This window comes from Anastrepha ludens, chromosome 5, assembly GCF_028408465.1.
Source record: "Anastrepha ludens isolate Willacy chromosome 5, idAnaLude1.1, whole genome shotgun sequence".
Taxonomy (NCBI): Eukaryota; Metazoa; Arthropoda; class Insecta; order Diptera; family Tephritidae; genus Anastrepha; species Anastrepha ludens.
Genome location: NC_071501.1, coordinates 75,566,814 through 75,593,471, shown reverse-complemented (window position 1 = coordinate 75,593,471; position 26,658 = coordinate 75,566,814). Strand labels below are relative to the sequence as shown.

Genomic DNA, 26,658 nt, shown 5'->3' with positions numbered 1-26,658 from the left:
TAACAAATTGTTGTGGTGACCTTGCAAAAATATTTTCAAATACATATTTTCTGTATGAATTACAGATTTATTCAACTTTTTCCAAACCACATTCATCGCTTGATTTCATGTCAACCTGCAAAGTGTATAAAATTGAATTTCCACACAATGGCTATTTCAATTTGTACCTAAACCTTACCGATATCGTTGTATTGAAATTCCTGTAGTCTACAACGTAATGCTCATTACGGCCATCATAACTGATAATGTTGACAAAGCGTTGACCCCAGAAGATATCTTCGCACGGCACATACGAAGTGCGTGCTTCGGTTACCATTGCAGTAGCAGCCGAGGTTCCCACAATGGACACGTACAATTCAAACTGTGCTTCATTTAAATCTTTTGCCGACCTCAAATAATTCAATGGACTTGTCTCGTCAATGGCATGACACACAATTTCGGGCCAAGTAATAATTTGCTCACCGTCGCCATCCAATTTTAGCTCAGTGCGCGTTTGAACGAACTCTCCTTCGCGGGTGCTAAGTTTCGTTAAATATATTTAAAAAGAAAAATTATTTGCCTAGTCAAAAGTCTGAATCTCTCTTTTACCATTTGTCCGTTATGAGATAGACGCGTATTTTCGACTCAATCGTTTGCTGCTTGCGTGGATCGCAAACTCGAAATAGCAGGCAAAGCTTCCCATCGCGAAAGCAAATCTGCGAAAATTAATATAACAAATTTTATTTACCATACAAATATGTTCAAGGATCATGATTCAATTATTAAATCATTGAATCATGTTCAAGGATGATAGATACCAGGTTTGCTCGTTAGGTGTGGTGAAAAAAAATTTTTTGAGGGGCACTTTGGATTCTAAGTCATTCGTTTTGTGGTTCACTAGCAAAAGCTAAATTTTGTGAAACACAAAACGAATGATGTGGCATATCGGTCAAATTCGCTCGGAGCCGAATAACGGTCTGCTAGGTAGTACATCTCTAAATATTTTCACCATGAAATATGTTAAAGCTAATAAAGCTTTAAAATTCTACGTAAGTTTATCGAAAACGGAAATTAAGAAAAAGTGTAGCCAAGTTAAATTTAGTTATACAAATTTAACCGCCATATTAGTAGACAAGCATATCCACATTCCCATGGCAGCCGGTTCTACGTTACCGGAATGACTCGGGTTTTTCCCGATCAAGGGCTGCCGCCCCAGTACACTAGCCCTGTCTAGTGTATCGTATATCACCCCACCCCTTACGTCACAGGAGCAAACTCCCGCAGCTAACCTGCTCCAAATACTTCTCCTCAGGGCTGGAGTCGAATCCAACCCTGGGCCAGAGGTATTCTACTGCTGCGTCTGCCATCAACGGCTCCACCCGAACTCCACCTCGGTTAGGTGCAATAAGTGCAACGGGTGGAGCCACCTTAAGACCTGCTCAGGCCTTAAGTCGCACAGGGAGTGGTCCACACGGTATGTGGCCACGTGTTGCTCCCGCCAACAGGCGTCTGATGCCTCCACGGCTACCACACCCCCCTGATAGGCCGGCACTACCAACCGCCACCACAACCCACACCTCCACGGTGAGGAGCCTATCGGAGCAACACAACTCCCCTTTAACCCCTCCTATCCCTTCCTGCTCCAACCCCAGTGCGGGGACAAACCAGCAGCTCCTGGTCCCCCGTACAGTCTGTTCCGTGTGTCAGACCATAATACCTCGGAATCTGGTATCAGTCCAGTGCAATTCCTGCAATGGCTGGTGCCATTTTCGGAGATGTTCCGGCCTGCGCACCACCCGTGAGTGGACAACTGCCTACGTTGCCCCCTGCTGCAGAGCTCTGCACCCACTACCTCCCCCGGAGGAGCGGCCGCCCTCCACCATCAGGCCGCAACAACCACAGTGGATTGCACAGCAGGTCCAACGTAGACAACCCCACGCGTCTCTCACCCCCCGGATTACACTGACCTCACCGAGAAGCTTCAAGCTTCTCCAGTTTAACTGCAACGGACTTACGAGTAAGGTCGACGAGATAGTCGACTTTATGAACCGGCACAGTATCAAGATAGCTGCGGTCCAAGAAACAAAGTTGCACGCTAGGTCATCTCTGATCACCAGGGATGGCTATAACGTGCACAGACACGATCGCGAGCGAGACAACGGTGGTGGCCTAGCGTTTATAGTCCACCACACTGTGCAGTATCGTCTTATCGATGAAGGAATCGACCCCAGGGACAGCACCTTAGAATGTCAAGGCATAGCTGTCCGGTCAGGCGATTCCGAGCTCGAAATTTTTAATATATACATACCCCCTGTCACCTGCTGCCCGGCAGGATATCACCCTGATATAGGTGCGCTCATCAGAGGTGAAAACCGATTGGTTGTAGGTGACTTCAATGCGCATCACGATCTTTGGCATTCAAGCCTGCCAAATGATCGTAGGGGACAGCAATTGGCAGAGCAGATAGACGACTCGACATTCAGCACAGTGAACGACGACGCCCCCACCAGGGTAGTGGGCAATTGTAGCAGCTCGCCTGACCTAACAATAGCTAGCGCGGGTCTGATAAATAGCATAACGTGGCGACCTATGCTATCGCTTGCATCAGACCACTTGCCCATTATCGTCTCGATCGAGAGACCTGCCGATTTCGTTTCCGCGAATCACCGGTCCTATTTTAACTTTATAAAAGCTAATTGGGCCGGCTTCACGGAATTCACCGAGGACACCTTCGCCGCTCTTCCCATTCCCACTGATGTGCGCGTCGGCGAACGCGCATTCCGCAAGGTGCTCACAGCTGCTGCGGCTCGCTTCATCCCAGCTGGATGTTATAAGGACATCCGTCCCCACTTCCCAGCAGAGGCAGCCAGTTTAGCAAACGAGCGTGACCACCTACGCCAGGCCGATCCCGGGGATCCCCGCATAAGGGATCTCAATTTGGAGATCCGGCAACTGGTAAATCAACATAAGCGGACTAAATGGGTTGAGCACCTGAAGACTTGTAACCTCACCTCCGGAGTGAGTAAGCTCTGGTCCACCGTTAGGTCCCTGTCGAACCCGACGAAACACAACGACAAGGTGGCTATCACCTTCAACGGTTGTACTTCGTCGGACCCGAAGAGATGCGCGAGCTATTTTAGCCGGCTGTTTACACTGCATCCTCCGGGCGACAGAACCAAACGTCGGGTTACCAGAAGGCTGCACAAACTGACGAACGACAGTGCGCCACTTACTTTCTCCAGTGATGAGGTTCAGGAGGCCATCAACAAGTCGAAATCATCGAAAGCCATTGGCCCTGACGGACTTAACGCGCTGATGCTGAAGCATCTGGGACCCCTGGGAGTAGGATACCTCACAAGGGTCTTCAATTTGTCTCTGGCCACTCTCATCATCCCTGACAAGTGGAAAGCAGGGAGAGTGGTCCCACTATTGAAACCTGGGAAACCCGCCAACCAAGGGGAGTCTTATCGGCCGATAACTCTCCTTTCCCCAGTAGTGAAGACACTTGAAGCCCTCCTACTCCCACTCTTCATGACCCACCTGGCCCCAGCCCCACATCAGCACGGATTCCGACGAGTGCACAGCACCACCACGGCACTCACCGCCATAAACGCCCGAATAAATCGCGGGCTTAACCAAAACCGCCCCTGCGAGAGGACTGTCCTAGTAGCGTTGGACCTAAAGAAGGCTTTCGATACAGTCAGCCATTCCACGCTACTAGATGATATTTATCAGTCGACACTCCCGCCAGGGCTGAAGAGGTGGTCCGCGAACTACCTGAGCGGTCGGCACTCGTCAGTGATTTTTCGAGATCAAATGTCAAAGCAGAGGAAGATTAAGCAAGGCGTACCGCAGGGTGGTGTCCTTTCACCCTTGCTTTTTAACTTCTACATCTCGAAGCTCCCCCAACCACCAGCGGGAGTTTCCCTGATCTCATACGCTGACGACTGCACGATAATGGCGTCGGGCAATGACATCGATGGCCTGTGTTCCAAAGTGAACAACTACCTCACCGACCTTTCTCGCTTTTTCACTGCGAGGAATCTCCAACTTTCCCCCACTAAGTCCACGGCGACCCTTTTCACCACCTGGACAAAGGAGGTCAAGCTGTCCCTTAAGGTAAAAGTCGACGACACACCAATTCCGACTGTGAATAACCCCAAAATTTTGGGTGTAACCTTTGACAGCTTGCTCTCCTTCTCTGCGCACACAACCGCAATTGCCACTAAAGTCCAAAATCGCAACAAGGTCCTCAAATCGCTGGCCGGCAGCACTTGGGGCAAGGACAAAGAACTGTTGCTTTCGACATTTAAGGCAATTGGCCGGCCGGTTCTAAACTATGCTGCGCCTGTCTGGTCGCCTGGTACTAGTGATTCGCAGTGGATAAAGCTTCAGACATGTCAGAATACCGCCATTCGGACAGCGACCGGGTGCCTCCTGATGTCACCCATACAACACCTGCACAACGAGGCACAAATGCTCCCAGTCGCGGAGCACAACAAATTGCTCAGCAAGCAGTTCCTGCTGGGCTGTTACCGCAGGTTTCACCCCTGCAGACACCTGCTTGAGCCTGAGCCGCCTCCCAGGCACGTCAGGAGACACCTCCTCGACTACGCTGACGAACTCCAGGACAAAACTGACCGAGACCTACTGGACCGGACAGTATTCAGACAGTCAATAAACGACATTCACCGGGAGTCCGTTACCACCTTCATGAACTCCCGTCCCGTGAATGCCGTAATCGGAGTCCAACCACCACCCATTGCAGATGAAGAGCTCCAGCTTCCCCGTGAGACTCGTGTAACATTGGCACAATTGCGTTCTGGATATTGTAGCAGGTTAAACTCCTACTTATCCAGAATCGACCCCGACATACCAAACACATGTCCGGCATGTGAAGGTACCCCGCACGACACTAACCACCTCTTCACATGCCCCCTTAATCAGACTCATCTAACCCCCCTCTCCCTCTGGACCCAACCCGTCGAAACAGCATGTTTCCTGTGCCTACCCCTAGATGAGCTAGACGAAGACGACAGATGATATACCTACACTGACAGGGCTAACTACGCTGTTAAAACAACAACAACAAGCATATCCATTTGTTTTAAATACTTTCAGTTTTAACTTTAACCTTAAGGGGTTATACACAGTTTCAAAAATCGATTTTTTTAATTTTATTTTCTTAATGTACAAATATTTAAGAATACACACAGAAAATTTAATATCGTTCCGGTGAATATTTTCGAAGTTACACACAAATTAGAAAAGGGGTTTCAAAGTAAATGTAAAGTGTTTTTCAAACTTTAAACGCGTTTTTCTCAAAATGGTGTTTTCAAAGTCGGTGACCAACATTACTCGAAAACGGCTAAACCGATTCATCTCAAATTTTAACACAAGCTTCTTAAATATATTTTTTAGTAACTAATCAAAGATTTTTTTTCACTGATAAATATATATTTTTTTATAAACAATTTAATGCCGACAATTTGGTCAAATCGATTTTTTCTCTTTTTGAGAAACCGCCATTTTGTAAAAAAAAAAATTATTTTGCTTACTCCTTCTGTTTAGTTTTTTTAATTTCAGAGGATCCAGTTCAGAGATATAGTGGTCACGCAAAACGTCGTTTTTCCTTTCCAAATAAATATTTTTACTAATACTAAGTCTTAAAATACAGTTAAAAGATAGCATAATATGTGTACAAATTTTTAGATCAATAAATTTAAAAGTTTTTTCAGAAAAAATTCTGAAAAATTCGCTTTTATCGGCCTTCTAACTGTATATAACCTCTTAATTAAATTTTAGTAGAATATAAATAATATAGACAGTAGAGACAGCAGGCACAGTATACTCACCACCGCTTTGTCGCTAAACTTCAATTTCGTGATTTGTTTTGCTGGTCTTGCGGTCTTCGCATATACCATACTGACCAGCATTCCTTCGATGCCAATAGCAAAAATCATTTGCATAACAAATAGGAAAATAGCCTCTGGGCATTCATCGCTAGCATATTTCTCACCGAAGCCAATTGTTGTCTGGGTTTCCACGGAATAGATGATCATCGAGACGAAATTGTAGACGCCTTTAATGCATGGTTCCTTGCCCTCGCCCAATCGCTCGCCGGTCACTTCGTCAAACATTAGATCGCCATGCGAATAGGCAACCATGTAATTCAATAAAGCGAAGAAAAACCATGTGGCAAAGTAGGTTCCAATAAAAATCGTCAACATATATTTCCAATCTAATTCGATCTATGTAGGTATGTATGTAAATATATGCAAATAAAATTGTTTTTCTTTTTTGTCATAGAAATGTGGTACGTTGTGCGATTTACTAGCCGTATTTATGATAAAGTATTTTACAATTTATTGTTTTGAAATGAAATTAATTTCGAATTTTGAATATATTTACAAAAACAATAGAAGTTCCTGCACCCATACAAGGGAACTGTACAATATGTGTTCAAAAAAGTTCGGTAACAAATTGTGAAGTGAAAATTTGAATATGAGTGCAGGTTCTGTACATTTTCGCCACATTTTGCTTTTTTACTTTAAAAATTGGAAAGAATGCAGCTCAATCTGTTAAAAAATTTAATGTTTACGGGCATAAAGAAATAACCAAAAATTAGTCCCTTTTTATACTGAAAAACTTAAAAAGCTGGCAATGAATCTTGCTCCGATCCCCAAATTTTTAAAAAGATTAATGAAATCAAGTACAAAATTGAAGATCCAGGGAATTTGCAATGCATTTAGATTTAAAGCACAGAATTCCCATCTGTGAAACTCTTCTAAATGCAAAGAAATCGTATTCGTATCATGAAAACGAATGGTGAAAAGTGGATCACATAAAACAAGCACTGCTGGGTTTAACAGCCTTGTTAAGTTTTTGGTAGTATTGAAATGATGTAGTACATTATCTACTCTTACCGTCTGGCTAAATAATCGCTCCTGATATCTATATATATGTGTGACCTGATCTACGAAAAGAGGGTTTACGTGTAAAAGCATGATTCAATAATAAAAGGTTCGCTCAGTAAGCAAGTTTCTCGTTCTCTCTTGTCCAATCGGCTCCCTTAGCAGGACTTTGGATGGCTAACTCTAGAAAAGAAAAAGTAAAATTAGTATGTTTTCCATGCCGGGGGCTTCGAACTCGTGCGTAGTCACGCAATAAACCATTCGGATACGGCGGCCGCCGCCGTTATAATAATAATTAATTTAAATAAGTACGGATAGTTTGTCAAGTAGTAGAATAATCTTGACGGGGGGTCAGAACTCCAAACTTACATGGGCAAAGCATAGTAAAGTAAGGCGTGAGTATGTTCAAATCCGCTTCTTCTATACAAGAATTCATTGTGGTCATAATGCTTAGGCAACATACATAATATAGTCATATTTTCGAAACTTCGCGATGAACTTTGAATTAAAAAATTAAATCACAAAATATAATTCTGGATGTAAGTTAAACCATTTTGGTTTTTTTAATATCATATTTGGCAATTTCCGTTTGTGCCACATATGTATATATTAAAATTTAAATAAAAAAAAAAAACACTTTTTAGGTAGGCATTTCATTTTTCCACTTCGTTCGGCCTTCTTTGGAAGTAAGAATTCTAATGTCACAAACGAGCAAACCTTTAATAATTGAATCATGATGCAAAAACAAGTTTTTAAGAAAACAGCTGTTAAAGGTAAACAATTCGTTTCATCAGTTTATTCTCCTTCTTTTCCTTCCCTCTTAGTAAACTTTCCAACAAATTATGACTTTCTGGTTTTCACCATATGAAAGAGTTCTCAAACTCTATCCGAATCAGCAAGCCTGCTTTTCGTAGACAAGGACACATATTTATATACCATTTTGTCTTTGATCTGGCCCCTTTGAAACCGCACATTTCCTTAGCCTGCAGCTATCTGGCGTCTACGACTACAATAAATAGACTAACTGACCCACGCAGCGCTATGTAGACTACTGCGGCAAAAACAAATACATGAAAGCGACAGCGCACACTTTATAAACGAGCCTGCAGAAACCGAACTGACTTGACCTTTCTTTTCACGTATTTAGGCCCTATCCCCAACCTATTATTTGTTTCCATATTTGCAAAAACCGCTTGCTGGGATAAAGTTGAATTCAATAAAGGGCTGCGAAATGCACTTGAAACAATACTCGCTCAGAAACACGAAACGTTTTACATTGTTGGATTAATTACTCTACCCGAAGCATACTAAAAGATCAATACCCATTGGTTCCCACGACAATCGATTCCACGCTACCGGAACGATAGGGATTTATATCAGGCCAATGACTGCCACTTCAGCAGCATTCCCCGTACATGTATGGGGAATGTTTTTGCTGCTACAACAACAATCAATACTCCATGTGGCACATATTTGGTCAGAAGAACTAATTAAGAAAATGCTTTGATTTTGCTCAAATTTGTTACTGAACTTCTTAGGCCACGCAATATTTGTAAAGTGCAGTTAAAAATATCATCACATTTGTTGGCGATGCCGATAAGTGCTGTCAATTAGTGGTTGTGAACTCTCCAAGTGGTGCGAGCAATGCAGCTATAGAGTGAATAGTGCAGTTAATTTCAAATATTCGTTCTATGAATGCAGTGGCTGGTAAATGGTTTTAAATTTAATACATTTGCCCATTCGACGTTACATTTCAAACTTAACTAGAAAAAAAGCAGGGAATTAGAAGTTAATGATGACTTATGTATTTTAAAAAAGTTGTATTTTCTATGTGTTTATTTTCTACATGTTAATGTAGTGTACACATATAACTAATCACATATACATAAATATATACATTTCGTTGTTTTTTATGTAAACCGATAGCTACATATGTATTTACTATGATATTAAAATAAAAGAGCTTAATTTCGACGAAACCACAGACAATTGTTTGTATATATACATACATGCACATACATTTTCGGTGTAAGTATTTTATATATGTACATACTTACATACATATGTGTATTTGAACAGACATGATTTAATATTTAGCTATTGGTATACATACATACATACATTCACATATGTAGATTATTACTTAAACTATCGATTAATGTTTGTGTTATGGCTTTATGCTGATTATAAATACTATTTTATGTTATTTTGCTTTTGTGTCCAGATAATCGTATGCATCTTCATCTGCACACGACCCTATGTCCGATTGCTCGAAACTTAAATTAGTTGGCACTGGTGTTATTGTATTGTTGATATTGGAGGATGCTGATGTAAGGCATTTCTTTGGGATTAAACGTGATAATGCGCTTACCATTGTGGTTACCAAATCTCTAAAATAACGCCATGACTTCTGCGGTATTCGTCTGAAATTAACATTTTCATGGCCACTTTTTTCGATGACCCGATGATGTCGACGCCGAGCACACAAAGGATCTAAATATAATATAAAAGTAAAATTTAAATATAAAATATAAAAAAAAAACTTACCACTGTAGCGAGAATCTAGATTCAGTTCAATTGTGCTGCCAACCCAATCGCTTGTACAAGGCACACTAGACAGATAAAAAACATTGTAGAACAGAAAGGCGAGCATGTAATTAATTAAAAAAATCTTTTGTAAATATTTATTTAGCCACATGGGCTAGTCCAAGATTTAAAATTAATTTGTAGGATAAATAATAATAATAATAACAAATATTTATCATTTATTTAAATCTAAGACACTTTTACAGATGATAGGTTAGCGTTAAAAATCAAGATTATGTGGAAAAGTCAACAACAAATATTTGTAAGAGTTGTTAGAAATGTGCTCACATACTCGCATATACTCATACAAACATATGTATGTATGTACACATGCACATTTGGCTGCATCACTCCCCATACAAAAAGGAATCGGTACTTTTTTCTCATCGAATTTTTTTTTATTTTGTATTTTAAGACCTCAAGCTGGACCAATCTGAAAAACAACCGATTTCTTTGTAAATAAAATTAGTTTTTCCAAAAATCACCTCAGATGTCAGAAAATCTTAAAAAGCTTTGTCAGCAGAAACAAATTTTTTATTTTAGATTTTAAAACCTCAAGCTGGACCGATTTGAAGAAAATAGATTATTTTTAAATAAAATTTTTTTTCAAAAACACTTTTTCCAAAAATTCCCTCAGATGTGAGAAAAGCTTAAAAAGCTTTGTCAACAAAAACAAAATAGTGAAATGTGCGAACAAAATTCGTTAAAATTAAAGACATAGTTTTCAAAAAAATAAAAAATGGTGAGCAAATACCTTTTCAATGATACTTTAGAAGTCTAAATCGGTCAAGAATTGACTGAGTTGTTCAAGTTTTTCTTAAACCTATTTTATAAGAAAAGTCCAAAATAGCATAAAAAACGCATTATTTTGATTCCGTTGATAAGATCTTAAGCTTAAACTCTTCTACTGTCGTAGTTATTTAAAAAAGGTATTTTATGGATTTGCATCCGACTAAGAAAGTATATAATGTCACAACAACAACAATAAAGTTTGCGTACCTCTACTTCATATCTTACTTATCTACAATCGACTCCGACATACTCAATATATTCCGACATGGAAAGGTACACCGCACCTATTCACATGTCCTCTTAAGCCCACCCACCTAACATTCCTCTCCCTCTGGACCCAACCTGCTGAAAAGTACGTTTTATGGGCCTACCGTTTAGATGAGTTAGACGATAAGAATCGGTGACTACACCGCACTGGCAGGGCCTAGTAAACCTAGTAAACTACTACAACAACAACCTCATATCTTACCTCTTATCTATTAAATCAAATATTCGAACTCATTATACATTCTTACATCTGTAAGAAAATATTACCCCACCACAAAATTCAGTATTATAAATTTAGCCTGAATTTGTCAAAAAACAAATATACATTACACTGCAGTATAATTAATACCCCTAATTATACTGCAGTTGCTGAGCTCGTTGCTTCGTTACATAACAGTCTTATGTATATTTTGTTTTTGTAAATAAATCGAAGGAGCCCAAGCGTCAAGTAACGAAAAGACGGGATGGCAAGCTTGGCTTTTCGATCGATAGTTGACCAAATAACAATCAGATATTTGGCATTAGTTTTTGATGATCGAGCGCAAAGTTTAAGTTTAAAATATCAAAAAGTGAATGAATAAAAAGTAAGTAAGTTATTTTTGTAGTTAAAATATGATATTTCAAGGATATTTCCTTCCAGTGGATGAAACGAAGCTAATTCATAAGCGCTGGAAGCCAAAAAAAAAAGTATGAGGAGCAGAGTCTTTTTTAGAATGTCGAGAATGAGAATGTCGAAATTAATTGACTCCGTTCTCGCTATATCTCGGTATATTTAGTTTTTTGTTTTAAATTGTACTAGCTTACAATGAAATTGCTATAAATCAGCTGGTGCGATAGGGCATTACCAAATTAACAGATATAATTCAAAAAGGTCGTTTACAACAAAACACATTTGCCGGTTTGCCAACTAATAAATCGCCAAAGTAACGAAATTGGTTTGAGTAGCCCTATTATTATGTCGAACAGTTTATCACTCTCACTTACACCCAACTCTTTTTTCACGCGGTCTATTTTTTACACGATTTTGAAATAAGGTTCACTAATACATTTTTTACAAGAACTTTTCGTTCTAACGCGAATCTCAAAACAATAGGTAAATGTTTTCACAACAAAACATAACTGATCAAATAATGCCTTATCAAGGGGACCCGGGGGTCTAGAAATATCAAAAAATCAATTTTTTGTTTTTTAAATATGTCGAAAGTGTAGTATCTTAAGAATATACTGTGACATTTTCATGCGGAAATTCTCCATATTATAGTTTCTACAGCCCATTAACTAAGTAGAAGCAATCCGCGCACTCCTGTACCTAAACTTTAAACTCATTTATCTCAAAACGACTTTTTTCGACCTGGTGTTGTCAAAAGAAAAAAAAACTATTCTACCGAAACGTCTGAAATTTTAATATGTTGCTCATGACATCAATGGCTATCGCCCGTATGATTCTAGCATTTTATTTTTTGAATTATTTCGTATTTTTTTATTAAAAAAACTGAAAATAAATAAATAAATGTATAGTGTCAAATTCAAAACCGCGCCATTTTGTCAATGTTTTTTTATTCTAGTACGGGACATGGCTACAGTCAAACTAATTAATATTTTTGTTTTGTTTATGTGTTTCAGATAAATAGAAGAGCTAAAATAGGCAACATCGTTCAGGTTCAATTTTTCGGGAGGGTCAACCTCACCGCCATTTTTTAAATTATTAAAATTAACAAAAAACAATTTTTTTAATTTTTGTATGTAAAAGAAGTTAAATAAAAAGCCTACAAAATTTAAATATCGTTTTTCATTTTTTTTATTTAAAAAAAAAGTCTTGAAAATACCCTAAATTTTCGAACTCCAGACCACCGAGACCCCTTAAGTAAAAATTATTCGCGTACGATTAACGATGCCGAAAGTACATTGCAGAATTAACCAAATCCGACTGCATTAAAATTATCAACGTAATCTTTAGGTCGCGTGTAATTGGGTAGAAAGTTTTGTACAAAGTGGCGCGATTTTTTTTAATCACTTTTTATTGAATAAAAAAGTAATGTTGAGTTATGGAAATCTTTATTTGACCATTGGTCCATTCCTCCACAGCTTGTATGTTTCTATACGGCAGTTCTCTAGTTCACAAGTGTCAAATATAACTGACAAATGGCGCCTTTAAAAAAAATTATAAGTTTTCCGATAGGGTGATTAATTTTGTGCCGTCTTGTGTAACAACTCGAGAAAGCCGAAAACAGTCGCTATTGATAGACTTTGTTATAACGATAAAACCAACAGAAGCTGTTAATAATTTGAATTCCTAATTCCCTTTTGAATTTTTATATGTTTTGAGCTTATGAATTGAATTTTCACTGTATACTAATTTTATTTTTTTGTAATATAAATGAATTGTTTTTATTTATAGTTATGTAATATGGATTTCATTATAACTTTTTTTTGCACAGTTTTTTGAGAAACTATTTAGTATTTATTTTGTAAAATTGTGGAACATATCCTCCCCACAAATTTACCATATGTTGCATGTATTTTTTTTACACGGGTTAAGTGTATACTGTACTTCATTATCAAATTAAAAAATGTTTCTATATACAGTGGAACATCTCAATGACGAACTTCTGCACAGCTCTTGTTCTACTATTTAACGCATTCTGATTCACCGAAAATCCAATGATCATTTCTAACCTATTCGGATCTGTCGTTGCCTAAGGGCAATTTCGCGTGTTAGCAAGCTTACCAGCCGCATTGTTTCTATTTTTGTTTAATGAACCGTAATGATAACGGTAGTCAAATGTGTTTGCACAAAGTATGATGAAATAAGAACTCATTTGTCACGCATTAAGAAAAGTAATTAAAAAAAACTGTAGCAGTGTAGGCAACAATTTTTTTCAGAATCCAGCAAAACATTTTTAAATATGGCATATTTTCTGTTAATTTAAATATTCATTCAAGTAATTATTGTTTCGAGTTAATTTTATACCACCATTATCCAAATTTGCTCACAAGTAACTTTCTATATTGCCAAAACGAATGAATTTTGGTGCAGACGCTTCGGTTGTTGTTGTTCGGTTCGGTTCGGTAATACAATGCGATTACAGCATAAAAAATCGTGGTGGAAACGTTTTCCTAAAAGCTAAAATCTAAGGCAGTTAGAAGTTTGATTTTAAATAGTCAGTGATCAAAGACTGTCACAGTCGAAACCGAATTTATTTATCGACAAGAACAAAACTCGTAGATAATATTCTGTTAAAGAACAAGGCACTGATTAACATTGTTCAAGTTGAAGTGTTCCCACGAAAGTTGGTTCTCCGTTACCAGGACGAGCAACATTTGCATACCTATGTATATCCGACCAAGAACTACTACTACCGCAGCAATACCCAAAAGTTCATGGAGAGTGTTTGATGTTACAATAATAACAACAGCACGGAAGTTGGACAATTCACATATTCCAATCCTCTTAAATCGCTTAACTATCTAAATCGAAAAATTATATCAATAAAAAATTGCCCGTTATTTAAATAAAAAATGGAGAAAACGCACATTTTACTCTTCTATTGTGGCCAACTCATTTTCTACAACCTTTTATCTCAAAGTGCTCATATTAATCATAATGAATAATGAGTCATTGACAATTTTAAAGATTTAAGAAAGTACTTTGCATGAAAAGTTTAATAAGATTATGCCATAAATGAGTAAATCAACACAAACTTTTCTAGTTTGAATATGTATGTGTATAGATATGTATACATATATGTGAATATTATATCAATATACATATGAATATGTGAATACATGGAGTATATGTTGAAACTCTACTCACTTATTTGCACTCCTGCTTAGGTGACTACCTAATTCATTTTTTCTGCGACGCTCCACAATTGGACTCTCTGGATAATAGTCGCCCGAATCGTTAATTTTCTCCTTCTCCTCAGAACGTTTAAGAGATTTAGGTTCAATAGGTCGCGGTTTAACTGGCATCGATATAGATCGACGTATTTGTAAATTATCCGCTTGATCCATACTTGGTTCTTTTAAAAAATTTTATATAACAAGAAATGTAATTGACCACCCACTCAAGCAGTGACAAAGCTTCAAATTTACCAATTGAAGGCAATTAGTAACGAGTGTTTAAATTAAATCAGCTACAAAGTACACATCAAGCATATTTCTTGCTTCTTTTTTTCAGCCGGATGCCTTCCGCTCCACGATGCTGAGGGTTGAAATTCAAAACACAAACTAACGTCTGAAAAGATTATTCTCGTCTTGATCAGACGTTCTTTGTACAGATGATAACCACAATCACTGTGCAATTGTAAATAGTATTATCTTAAAAAAACACACACACGCGAATTAGACAAACTAAAAGACTTGCCGTTGACACAGTGTCTAGGAATATTGATATGTGGCTTGGGTATACTGTTGGGCTACTTTGATATATCCTTTAAACTAATAGAAATTATTTATAGTTATAGTTAATAATATGAAAAATATTAAAATAAAACATATTTTAATGTATAACCGTGCTTTTTAATATTAAAAATATAATTTTGAGAAACATTATAGTACCAAATCTAATATTGTCTAATTGGAGAAAAATCAGTTAGTTGTACGCAGTGTAGTGTGCCTAAGTATCTTATCAGGTAAGTGCCCATCTAATTGGACTCATTTGTAATGCGACTTTCGTCCAACTGCTTCTCCAAAAAGTGGCGAGAGTTCTTAATTCTCCCCAACAAAGTAGATGACTTTACGTCAAATATTTTTCTCATGGCTAAACATTATTTCGTACCACGCCATTGGGCTAACATCCCATATGTCATTCATAATTACTCATTCGCTACGTCGCCCGCTCTTTTCATAAACTAAAAAATGCAATTAGTGACAAAATTTGACTTCGATTATCATAGAAAATTGCATGTGATCAGTGCGCCGCATTCTCTACACAAACAGTTTGAGCTATGAAGTGAAAAAAACACTTTTCCACCAAACGGAAATTCACAAAAATAATGTTCAATTTTACATTATTTTCATTTAGACTATAAAGATGGCTGAAATGTTTAATTTCAAGACTTGGCGTTATTTATGTCTATGGTTCAGACGGCACAGACACAGAACTTGTGCAACCCTTAATATGCATGTGGGATGGGTGTTTTTATATATTTAATACAAATATATTTTTGGATAAGCGGTTGTACCATGTATAGTATAGTTCTACAACCGATTTCCATGTTGTCCAACGGTTGCATTAAAATTAAAATGTTTTAATTTTTGGTGGGCGAAGTTAGCGGTTGTACAATGAGTTGCAGGGTATATACGCAGGTTGTACAACGAACTTTACTTACATTTTTCTTTTTAGTTATTTACACAAAAAATTAATTAAAAAATAATAATAATAAAATAGCAAGTAATAAATAAAATAAAAGTTCATCAATTATTATTATTGAAGAAAATTTCACTTGATTCTTGCATTTTGCGAAATGCTCGTGATGTTGAACATACCTCAGAATAATATGGAATTTGTATACAGTAGATTCTGTTTTTATGCGGTATATACGTTCCGTAAGAAACAGCATAAAAAAAGCTACCAGTTCTATAGTAAAACTATAGATACGTTTCAAAAGTGCAAAGAACCGCATAAATCAGAAATAATGTAATAATATCGCATAAAAAAGTGTACTAGTCCCATATTACAACTATAGATACGTTCCATAGACCACATGAATCTGAAATAATTAAATAAAATTGCATAAACAAAAAATTGTATTTTTGAAAATTATATCTTTATTTAAGAAACGTCAGAGTCGAAAAATAAATTTGCATCGTCAGAAATAGAATCAGACAATGCCCGCATGTTCCGCATTCGTTTAGGATTTGGCGTAAAATCACTTCCGTCACTTGAGGAAATGTACACGTCTGATCTGGATGGTGATGCAGGCGGTTCCATACTTGTAGGGTTAGCATTTTTGATATGATCTGGGATGCGTTTTTGTTTAGCTGGTTTAGAATTTTGTTTATACGTACAATTCCCGATAGGTCGACATGCATTTTTTAATTTTTTTAAAAACCGCATAAAAACAGAATCTACAGTACTGAACGTCCGTCCAACGCATTGTACAACATGTTGATACAACGGTTGGATCTTGTATACTCTTGGAATCATCACACCGTTCTTGCGACTTCATTATCTTTAAACATACATTTTAGTTCAGTTGCAATTTAATTAACCTCTAACACAGTTTTCCATACAACAAAATATTATATTAAGTTTGGTTACGGAATTTAAGTTTTCACTAACTAATTTTCAGTTAAAGCAGAGGTAGCTACAGTAGGGTTGCAATTAGGTTATTTTGTATTTACTTGATCTCTAAATTGTAAAATTTTGTTTAAGTTACTCTAAAGTATCAATCTTTGTCTGTAAACTTTTACATTCTAGAGACCAAAAGCAAAAACAAAACAAATCGCTTTTGTTGTTTTGCTCTAATGCTACTCTCTCCTTAATGTGTCTTAAATACCAACAAACTAAATGTTTGACGTTATCCATCACTGTCCTCCGAATTGTAGTTTATCTGGCAACGCCAACACAATGTTTCAATGAAATGCAACCGTGCGAACGAAATCGGCATACCTCTTTTATATTTTTATTCCAGTTTTTCAGTGCCAGCAAGTATGGCGTTTGGTTAAATTCGCAAAGTGTAAAGTTGTGAAACATTATTGTGAAAGCAGAAAAATTAATTCAGTTGAATTTTATAACTAGTGTTAATAATACGATTAAAGGTGCGAATTTAAACAATCTCTACAAATAAAAATGCACATAATTGTTTCGTGTAGACATATAAATAGCTAAATTGAAGAATACACTTTTTTTTGGATGAAGGGAAAGGAAGTGGGAATTACGGTTCATACAGGTAAATACTGAGGAATCGTAATCGGTTTGAAGAGCGAACTTGCAAAGCTAAAGAGTGATTTCTTAGAATTCAGTGCAACTCGAAACATATATTATAAAAGATATTTTCGCAGTGAAATTCGGGAAAGCTTTTTTTTTTTTTATGTCTGATATAAAAATGTGTACACCGAAAATTGAATATCAGTTAAACGCAAAAGGTTCCAAGAAATTTTACCGAAAGACAGAAAAACGGCCAAAAAGAGGCAAAAATTATTGACGCATTGAGATACCAATTTCCGAGAAGCGCATTTCTAATTTAGACCGAATTCTCAGAAGTGACAGACAAGACAACAACGGCTGAAACAGCCAGAGGCAAAAACAAATTATACATCGTTGTGTGGGGACGGCAAGACATCATGGCAAAAGCGTCAGAAACACAAACAACAATACAGTACGAAAAGTAAATACAAAAGTGTGAATGATAGAAGTAAATTACGCGGGGTGTAGTGTGGATAGCGCAAAGAGCAGAGCGCCACATCGCATTAAATGGCAAAGTACTACAATAGTGTGTGTGTGTGAGAATATGTCAGTGTATAGTACAATTCAAATTGGAATGAAAGAGCGAGAGCTTACTAGGCAGCTGAGAAAGAATTGACTCGCTGTTGCCAACTCTTGAAAAAGGTGTGCAAGTGTTGAATTGTGTGCATTGTATTGTATGAGTATCAGCGTGTGGCAGAGAAACAAAAAAAAAACTTCATGTAGTTTTATTTCAATTCGTGGGAAATTTTTAATTGTTCCCGTGAATTTACAATTGAGGCGAAATGAGTTTGTGAATGTCAAATTAAAAATTGAAGAAACAAAAGTATATAGCATGAATTTCATTTGTCCCGACTTAGCTAAGTGCAAAAATGATTTATTTTCATTATTTCCACGAAGAGCAGCTTGCTTTCTTTAATTCAGGTGCTTTATGAACTCCATCATACATAGTGTTATACCTTATTCAATGAATATACTATATATTTTGCATACTTGGAAAGTCATTCGCTTGTATAATCGTTTGAAGATACATATATAGCTATATACCTATCTATCATATTTGCTCAGCACACGCAAAAATGTTCATTTATAGTAGTAACTCAAGATGAAAATATGCGAGTTGGAGGCTTGTCATGGGTTGTGACATCATACTATTAGTACATATATGTATACAATATGACTCGTGCGCGAGCTCATTAGCACGTCTACATATATTTGTGACTACGTATATATTTTATTGTTTTATCGTGAAATGCGTTTCACTTTTACTATTTTTATTAAGTGAGACAATTTTTACTCTCCCGGAATAGTGGTTAACTAACATGGGGAATTCCTAATAATTTTTCTGACTATGTCTATAAAAGAGGAAAGTAATCATTCTCAGATAACGTGAGGGAATTCCTAATAAGCCTTATGGCAATGTCTATAAAAGAGCAAAAATAACCATTCTAAGATAATGTGAACTTTTTTAAGTGAAAAATCCATGAAGTGATAAGAAAATTGCTCGTGCAATGCGAACCTCCTTCTCATAAAGTTGTATTTTCCTGATATGTGTCTTATTCATATTGTAGTGAAGAGAATACAGAAAGTGGCGTTTTCCGAAATCTGCTACTTTACAACCTTTGTGTGCAAATGTATTTAAGTGCACATGTCTATGTGCAGGATTTATTCTATAATATTGGCTTTCCTCTCACTTTCGCTTATTCTTGACCAATTATTATAAGGTTGTGGAAAGAGGTACTTTTCGCGAGATAGGAGCAACACTGTCAGAAGAACGCAGTCCTCAGTCCAGAGAGATTAAGATTAAAAACTTTTAAAAAAAGTGAAGATTTCATATCCCGTCCACGAACTGGCCGACCTCCACCAATTACATATCGGTAGGGGCGATCGTGCAGCAAGTTCAAAATAAATTGCGGAAAACTTTAATTTACAATTTTCCAAATCTGTTAGCAAAGGTATTGTCGAAGAACTTTGAAAAAGGCTGGATTTTATAGTCGCGTTGCACGAATGAAGCCATTGGTATCCCCAGTAGCTTTGTCAAAGAATATGTAAATAAGGTCAACAAACAAACTTTAAAAGCTAGATAAATGATAGACACTTCTTCATAAAATAAGACGATGAGTGCTCTGGTACCTCAAGGAAGCGTTCTGGGCCCCATACTATACTTAGTATACACCGCAGATATAGGTACCAACGCCATCTACTCGAGGATCTGATAGCTACGTTTGCGGACAACAAGAACATTACAAGATACGCTATCAGCTACAACACAATGGTTTGAAAAATGAGGTATTGACAAAACATAACATGTAATATACGCGAAGAGAAAATCTGCAAGACATCCAATTAAAATTACCTAACGGAGAAGACATAAAAATATACTCATGGGCAAAATATTTAGGTATCACGATTGACTTAAAACTCACATGGAAACAACATATACTGATCAAGAGAAACTAGATGAAAAGCAAATTCCGACAACTCTATTAGCTACTAGGAAAACAATCAACCCTAAGCTTATTTAAGAAACAAATTATATATAAATCAATAATTAGACCGACATGGACCTACGGAGTAGAAATTTGGGGGACTGCCAGTAAATCAAACCTATAAATTATACAGAGAAGTCAATCTAAGATGCTAAGGACAATCACAAACGCAAATTGGTACATAAGAAATAACGATATTCACCGCGATCTAGGCATAGACACTATCACTGAAACAGTAAAAAGAAGTAGGAGGAAGCATATCTTGCGAATTTGGAGCACAAAAACTATGAAATGAGACTGATACCGGAAATGGAACTTCAACCAAGAAGACTAAAGCTCAAAACACCGACAGATCTTGCTCGTACTGTAATAAAAATAAAATTATATAAAACTATGTTGTGTTAGTAAAATTATAACTAATACCACAAAGACAATAATGTTCCCTTCCAAATGGGATATTTTAATTCCACACTCCAACACCAATTTTTTTTCTCTCTCTATTTGTTCACTCCTCTCGGGAGCATAGGGCCTCGACAAGACTCTTCCATCGTACACGGTTCTTATTATTTATTGTTAATATTAACAGGTTGTAATTTATAATGAGAAAAAAAGCTCAACGATTTCTGCATTTTTGGCGTTAAAAGTAAACAACTTGTGTGGAGAAAAGTAGGAACTACTCTTCATGCCCTGGTGGAGGCGGAGTTGTTGTTTTAACAGCATAGTTTGCCCTGTCAGTGTAGGTATATCATCTGTCGTCTTCGTCTAGCTCATCTAGGGGTAGGCCCAGGAAACATGCTGTTTCGACAGGTTGGGTCCAGAGGGAGAGGGGGGTTAGATGAGTCTGATTAAGGGGGCATGTGAAGAGGTGGTTAGTGTCGTGCGGGGTACCTTCACATGCCGGACATGTGTTTGGTATGTCGGGGTCGATTCTGGATAAGTAGGAGTTTAACCTGCTACAATATCCAGAACGTAATTGTGCCAATGTTACACGAGTCTCACGGGGAAGCTGGATCTCTTAATCTGCAATGGGTGGTGGTTGGACTCCGATTACGGCATTCACGAGACGGGAGTTCATGAAGGTGGTAACGGTCTCCCGGTGAATGTCGTTTATTGACTGTCTGAATACTGTCCGGTCCAGTAGGTCTCGGTCAGTTTTGTCCTGGAGTTCGTCAGCGTAGTCGAGGAGGTGTCTCCTGACGTGCCTGGGAGGCGGCTCAGGCTCAAGCAGGTGTCTGCAGGGGTGAAACCTGCGGTAACACCCCAGCAGGAACTGCTTGCTGAGCAATTTGTTGTGCTCCGCGACTGGGAGCATTTGTGCCTCGTTGTGCAGGTGTTGTATGGGTGACATCAGGAGGCACCCGGTCGCTGTCCGGATGGCGGTATTCTGACATGTCTGAAGCTTTATCCACTGCGAATCACTAGTACCAGGCGACCAGACAGGCGCAGCATAGTTTAGAACCGGCCGGCCAATTGCCTTAAATGTCGAAAGCAACAGTTCTTTATCCTTGCCCCAAGTGCTGCCGGCCAGCGATTTGAGGACCTTGTTGCGATTTTGGACTTTAGTGGCAATTGCGGTTGTGTGCGCAGAGAAGGAGAGCAAGCTGTCAAAGGTTACACCCAAAATTTTGGGGTTATTCACAGTCGGAATTGGTGTGTCGTCGACTTTTACCTTAAGGGACAGCTTGACCTCCTTTGTCCAGGTGGTGAAAAGGGTCGCCGTGGACTTAGTGGGGGAAAGTTGGAGATTCCTCGCAGTGAAAAAGCGAGAAAGGTCGGTGAGGTAGTTGTTCACTTTGGAACACAGGCCATCGATGTCATTGCCCGACGCCATTATCGTGCAATCGTCAGCGTATGAGATCAGGGAAACTCCCGCTGGTGGTTGGGGGAGCTTCGAGATGTAGAAGTTAAAAAGCAAGGGTGAAAGGACACCACCCTGCGGTACGCCTTGCTTAATCTTCCTCTGCTTTGACATTTGATCTCGAAAAATCACTGACGAGTGCCGACCGCTCAGGTAGTTCGCGGACCACCTCTTCAGCCCTGGCGGGAGTGTCGACTGATAAATATCATCTAGTAGCGTGGAATGGCTGACTGTATCGAAAGCCTTCTTTAGGTCCAACGCTACTAGGACAGTCCTCTCGCAGGGGCGGTTTTGGTTAAGCCCGCGATTTATCTGGGCGTTTATGGCGGTGAGTGCCGTGGTGGTGCTATGCACTCGTCGGAATCCGTGCTGATGTGGGGCTGGGGCCAGATGTGTCGTGAAGAGTGGGAGTAGGAGGGCTTCAAGTGTCTTCACTACTGGGGAAAGGAGAGTTATCGGCCGATAAGACTCCCCTTGGTTGGCGGGTTTCCCAGGTTTCAATAGTGGGACCACTCTCCCTGCTTTCCACTTGTCAGGGATGATGAGAGTGGCCAGAGACAAATTGAAGACCCTTGTGAGGTATCCTACTCCCAGGGGTCCCAGATGCTTCAGCATCAGCGCGTTTAGTCCGTCAGGGCCAATGGCTTTCGATGATTTCGACTTGTTGATGGCCCCCTGAACCTCATCACCGGAGAAAGTAAGTGGCGCACTCTCGTTCGTCAGTTTGTGCAGCCTTCTGGTAGCACCACGTTTGGTTCTGTCGCCCGGAGGATGCAGTGTAAACAGCCGGCTAAAATAGCTCGCGCATCTCTTCGGGTCCGACGAAGTACAACCGTTGAAGGTGATAGCCACCTTGTCGTTGTGTTTCGTCGGGTTCGACAGGGACCTAACGGTGGACCAGAGCTTACTCACTCCGGAGGTGAGGTTACAAGTCTTCAGGTGCTCAACCCATTTAGTCCGCTTATGTTGATTTACCAGTTGCCGGATCTCCAAATTGAGATCCCTTATGCGGGGATCCCCGGGATCGGCCTGGCGTAGGTGGTCACGCTCGTTTGCTAAACTGGCTGCTTCTGCTGGGAAGTGAGGACGGATGTCCTTATAACATCCAGCTGGGATGAAGCGAGCCGCAGCAGCTGTGAGCACCTTGCGGAATGCGCGTTCGCCGACGCGCACATCAGTGGGGATGGGAAGAGCGGCGAAGGTGTCCTCGGTGAATTCCGTGAAGCCGGCCCAATTAGCTTTTTTAAAGTTAAAATAGGACCGGTGATTCGCGGAAACGAAATCGGCAGGTCTCTCGATCGAGACGATAATGGGCAAGTGGTCTGATGCAAGCGATAGCATAGGTCGCCACGTTATGCTATTTATCAGACCCGCGCTAGCTATTGTTAGGTCAGGCGAGCTGCCACAATTGCCCACTACCCTGGTGGGGGCGTCGTCGTTCACTGTGCTGAATGTCGAGTCGTCTATCTGCTCTGCCAATTGCTGTCCCCTACGATCATTTGGCAGGCTTGAATGCCAAAGATCGTGATGCGCATTAAAGTCACCTACAACCAATCGGTTTTCACCTCTGATGAGCGCACCTATATCAGGGTGATATCCTGCCGGGCAGCAGGTGACAGGGGGTATGTACAGTATGTCAATTAATTGTTTGCAACATGATAAAAGCTTCTTAAATATATTTTAATAACTTTATTTTACCAACTTAAATAACATTTTCGAAATTTTAAATACACATTATTTTTGTCCCTTTTATTTTTAACATATTTATGGCAGAAAAGCTCAAAACTTCAGAACAATAAGTAAAAAAAAACATAAAAATCTGTAAAAAAGTAAATTCTGTGCTGTCAATTAATTGTTTACATTTTCAAATATTATGTGACTTTTGTAAGGAAAATAAAGGTGTGTGATTTTAATATTTAGTGTGACGGCCTTTAGCTTCCATTACAGAATGCAGACGACGGCGCATGTAATGTATAAGGTTCTTCAGATCGTAAGTCTCTGGTATTTTCTGCCATTCAACCTGAATTGCGTTGATGAGAGCGGTTTTATTAGATGGGCCGTGTTTGCTCACTTTCTTCTTAAGTACGCCCACAAATTCGCTATAGGGTTCAAGTCGGGACTCTGGGCTACAGTATCAATGACTTTACTGCAATTATAAAGTAGCCAGGTCCTGCAAAGCAACGACTTGTGTTTAGGGTCGTTATCCTGGTATAACTTGTATTTTAGTTTATTAGGGTTTTCTGGGTCAACAAATCCAAACTTCATCGCGCTTCTTGTCAAGTCATTTTTGAGAAAGTCACGGTAATACTCCTTTGTCATTATATCATTAAAAATTCGCAGCTCACCCACACCATTCGACGAGATGCAACCCCATACCATCACTGAAAATTTCCAAATTTTACTGTGGGTATTATATTTTTTTGTTGCAGAGCTGTGCTTGGCTTTCTCCAAACTTTACTGGGTCCATCATGACTATACAGCATAATTTTTGTCTCGTCACAAAAAATTACGTCATCCCAATATTCCAATGGCTTGTCTATATGGGCAACAGAAAAACTAAGCCGCTTTTCTATATTAACTGCGGACAGTAATGGTTTTTTTCTGGCTATTTGCGAAGAATATTTGTGCAGTCTTAAAACTTTCCGGACAGTCTCATGACTTACAGTTTTTCCACAGTCATTTTTTATATCAGATGCCAACTGCCTCAGACTCGTTTGAGGGGATTCGCTGATCTTTTTTAAAATTTTTGAGTGATCTCGTCTAGAAAGCTTTGGTGGTCTGCCTCCTGAGTGCTTTAATTCAAGCCTGTTTTCTTTTTCTGCGCGTTCAATAATATTATAAATAGTTCTGAGCTTAATTGAAAACATTTCCGCCAACTCTTTAGCCGACTTCCCCTTATAATAGTTAAAATAAACTAACAGAATAACATTTTCATTAATTCGTTTGCCCGGCATTGCTTAACTGATTAAAATGTTCACTTTTTAAAAGCATAAGTCATACTAAATGTGTGCTAACAATGAACGACTACGACACGCGTTTATTTGCGTTCAAAATAAAAGTACCGTTAGCTAGCTTCAGTTTAATTTCAAGTTGTGTTTGCATTTTGCAAAGAATTAATTGACAACGCAATATTTGCCGAATTGTAATGCTGCTTGTTTATTTTACTGTTATATTTTGGTTTTTGTATATGTTGTACGTAAAACGAGTAACGAATATTGCCTTTATTAATATTGTAAAAAAATTGTCTAAGAAAAAACATTTTAGATGAAAAGGCGTAAGCCTAAATATGAGCTTATAGAATTTTTTTCATTTTGCAAACAATTAATTGACATACTGTATATGTTAAAAATTTCGAGCTCGGAATCGCCTGACCGGACAGCTATGCCTTGACATTCTAAGGTGCTGTCCCTGGGGTCGATTCCTTCATCGATAAGACGATACTGCACAGTGTGGTGGACTATAAACGCTAGGCCACCACCGTTGTCTCGCTCGCGATCGTGTCTGTGCACGTTATAGCCATCCCTGGTGATCAGAGATGACCTAGCGTGCAACTTTGTTTCTTGGACCGCAGCTATCTTGATACTGTGCCGGTTCATAAAGTCGACTATCTCGTCGACCTTACTCGTAAGTCCGTTGCAGTTAAACTGGAGAAGCTTGAAGCTTCTCGGTGAGGTCAGTGTAATCCGGGGGGTGAGGGACGCGTGGGGTTGTCTACGTTGGACCTGCTGTGCAATCCACTGTGGTTGTTGCGGCCTGATGGTGGAGGGCGGCCGCGCCTCCGGGGGAGGTAGTGGGTGTAGAGCTCTGCAGCAGGGGGCAACGTAGGCAGTTGTCCACTCACGGGTGGTGCGCAGGCCGGAACATCTCCGAAAATGGCACCAGCCACTGCAGGAATTGCATTGGACTGATACCAGATTCCGAGGTATTACGGTCTGACACACGGAACAGACTGTACGGGGGACCAGGACCTGCTGGTTTGCCCCCGCACTGGGGTTGTAGCAGGAAGGGATAGGAGGGGTTAAAGGGGAGTTGTGTTGCTCCGATAGGCTCCTCACCGTGGAGGTGTGGGTTGTGGTGGCGGTTGGTAGTGCCGGCCTATCAGGGGGTGTGGTAGCCGTGGAGGCATCAGACGCCTGTTGGCGGGAGCAACACGTGGCCACATACCGTGTGGACCACTCCCTGTGCGACTTAAGGCCTGAGCAGGTCTTAAGGTGGCTCCACCCGTTGCACTTATTGCACCTAACCGAGGTGGAGTTCGGGTGGAGCCGTTGATGGCAGACGCAGCAGTAGAATACCTCTGGCCCAGGGTTGGATTCGACTCCAGCCCTGAGGAGAAGTATTTGGAGCAGGTTTGCTGCGAGAATTTGCTCCTGTGACGTAAGGGGTGGGGTGATATACGATACACTCGACAGGGCTGGTGTACTGGGGCGGCAGCCCTTGATCGGGAAAAACCCGAGTCATTCCGGTAACGTAGAACCGGCTGCCATGGGAATGGAGGCGGAGTAATGATTTGTGGTTGCATGTGTGCAAAAGGAATGGGAAAATTAGAAGCTATGGCTTCTATATAACGCTTAAAACTCCTCCACAGTCACCTGATATAGATTATGAGGATTTATTGGAGTGTAGAGTTTATCAGTAAACCATTACATCCAAAGGAATGCTCATGAATTTAATGATAGATGTAGGGAACAGAATCACATCCGAAGAAACGGTGAAGTTAGTGGAATCTATCCAAGACGTTTACTAGAGGTTATCAGAAGGCAAGGTTATCTACCGGCTTACTAACTGTAGTCTAAGTGCTTGGTATTATACCTGTCTTGATTTGTACGCAGTCTTTTGCGGCGTCCAAGATCCCTGAAGTAT

The 26,658-nt window shown here is 39.5% G+C and overlaps 2 protein-coding genes across 5 annotated transcripts in view; one reads left to right on the top strand and one right to left on the bottom strand.

Annotated features, from left to right (window-relative positions):
- Positions 1-13: 13 nt before the first annotated feature.
- On the bottom strand, positions 14-14,780 carry LOC128863199 (ATP-sensitive inward rectifier potassium channel 15). Of its 2 annotated transcripts, XM_054102220.1 has the most exons (8): positions 14,634-14,780; positions 14,353-14,560; positions 9,441-9,505; positions 9,265-9,386; positions 5,835-6,230; positions 589-695; positions 179-518; positions 14-115 (listed from the first exon to the last, which is right to left on the bottom strand). In XM_054102220.1, exons 2-8 carry the CDS (start codon positions 14,550-14,552, stop codon positions 68-70), a joined length of 1,278 nt encoding a protein of 425 aa, XP_053958195.1. In that variant the 5' UTR covers positions 14,553-14,560; positions 14,634-14,780; the 3' UTR covers positions 14-67. The 2 variants fall into 2 exon arrangements, with proteins under 2 accessions (XP_053958195.1, XP_053958196.1); XM_054102221.1 differs by having other exon boundaries at positions 14,353-14,780.
- Positions 14,781-17,189: 2,409 nt separating this feature from the next.
- Positions 17,190-26,658, top strand: part of LOC128862944 (DEP domain-containing protein DDB_G0279099) — a 33,002-nt gene continuing 23,533 nt past the window's right edge. Inside the window, exon 1 of one of the 3 annotated variants that reach the window (XM_054101787.1) lies at positions 17,190-17,303. The gene's annotated coding sequence lies outside the window, so the exon portion shown is untranslated. Of the gene's footprint in view, positions 17,435-17,481; positions 17,873-26,658 lie in introns of those variants that run through there. The other 2 variants (XM_054101786.1, XM_054101789.1) reach the window with 2 other exon arrangements.

Excerpts from the sequence above, each read along its gene's own strand:
- LOC128863199 (XM_054102221.1), bottom strand. The coding sequence starts at position 14,552 with ATGGATCAAGCGGATAATTTACAAATACGTCGATCTATATCGATGCCA. Across the intron at positions 9,387-9,440 it reads TCTAGATTCTCGCTACAGTG|ATCCTTTGTGTGCTCGGCGT; the intron begins GTAAGTTTTTTT and ends TATTATATTTAG. Across the intron at positions 519-588 it reads TATCTCATAACGGACAAATG|CACCCGCGAAGGAGAGTTCG; the intron begins GTAAAAGAGAGA and ends AACGAAACTTAG.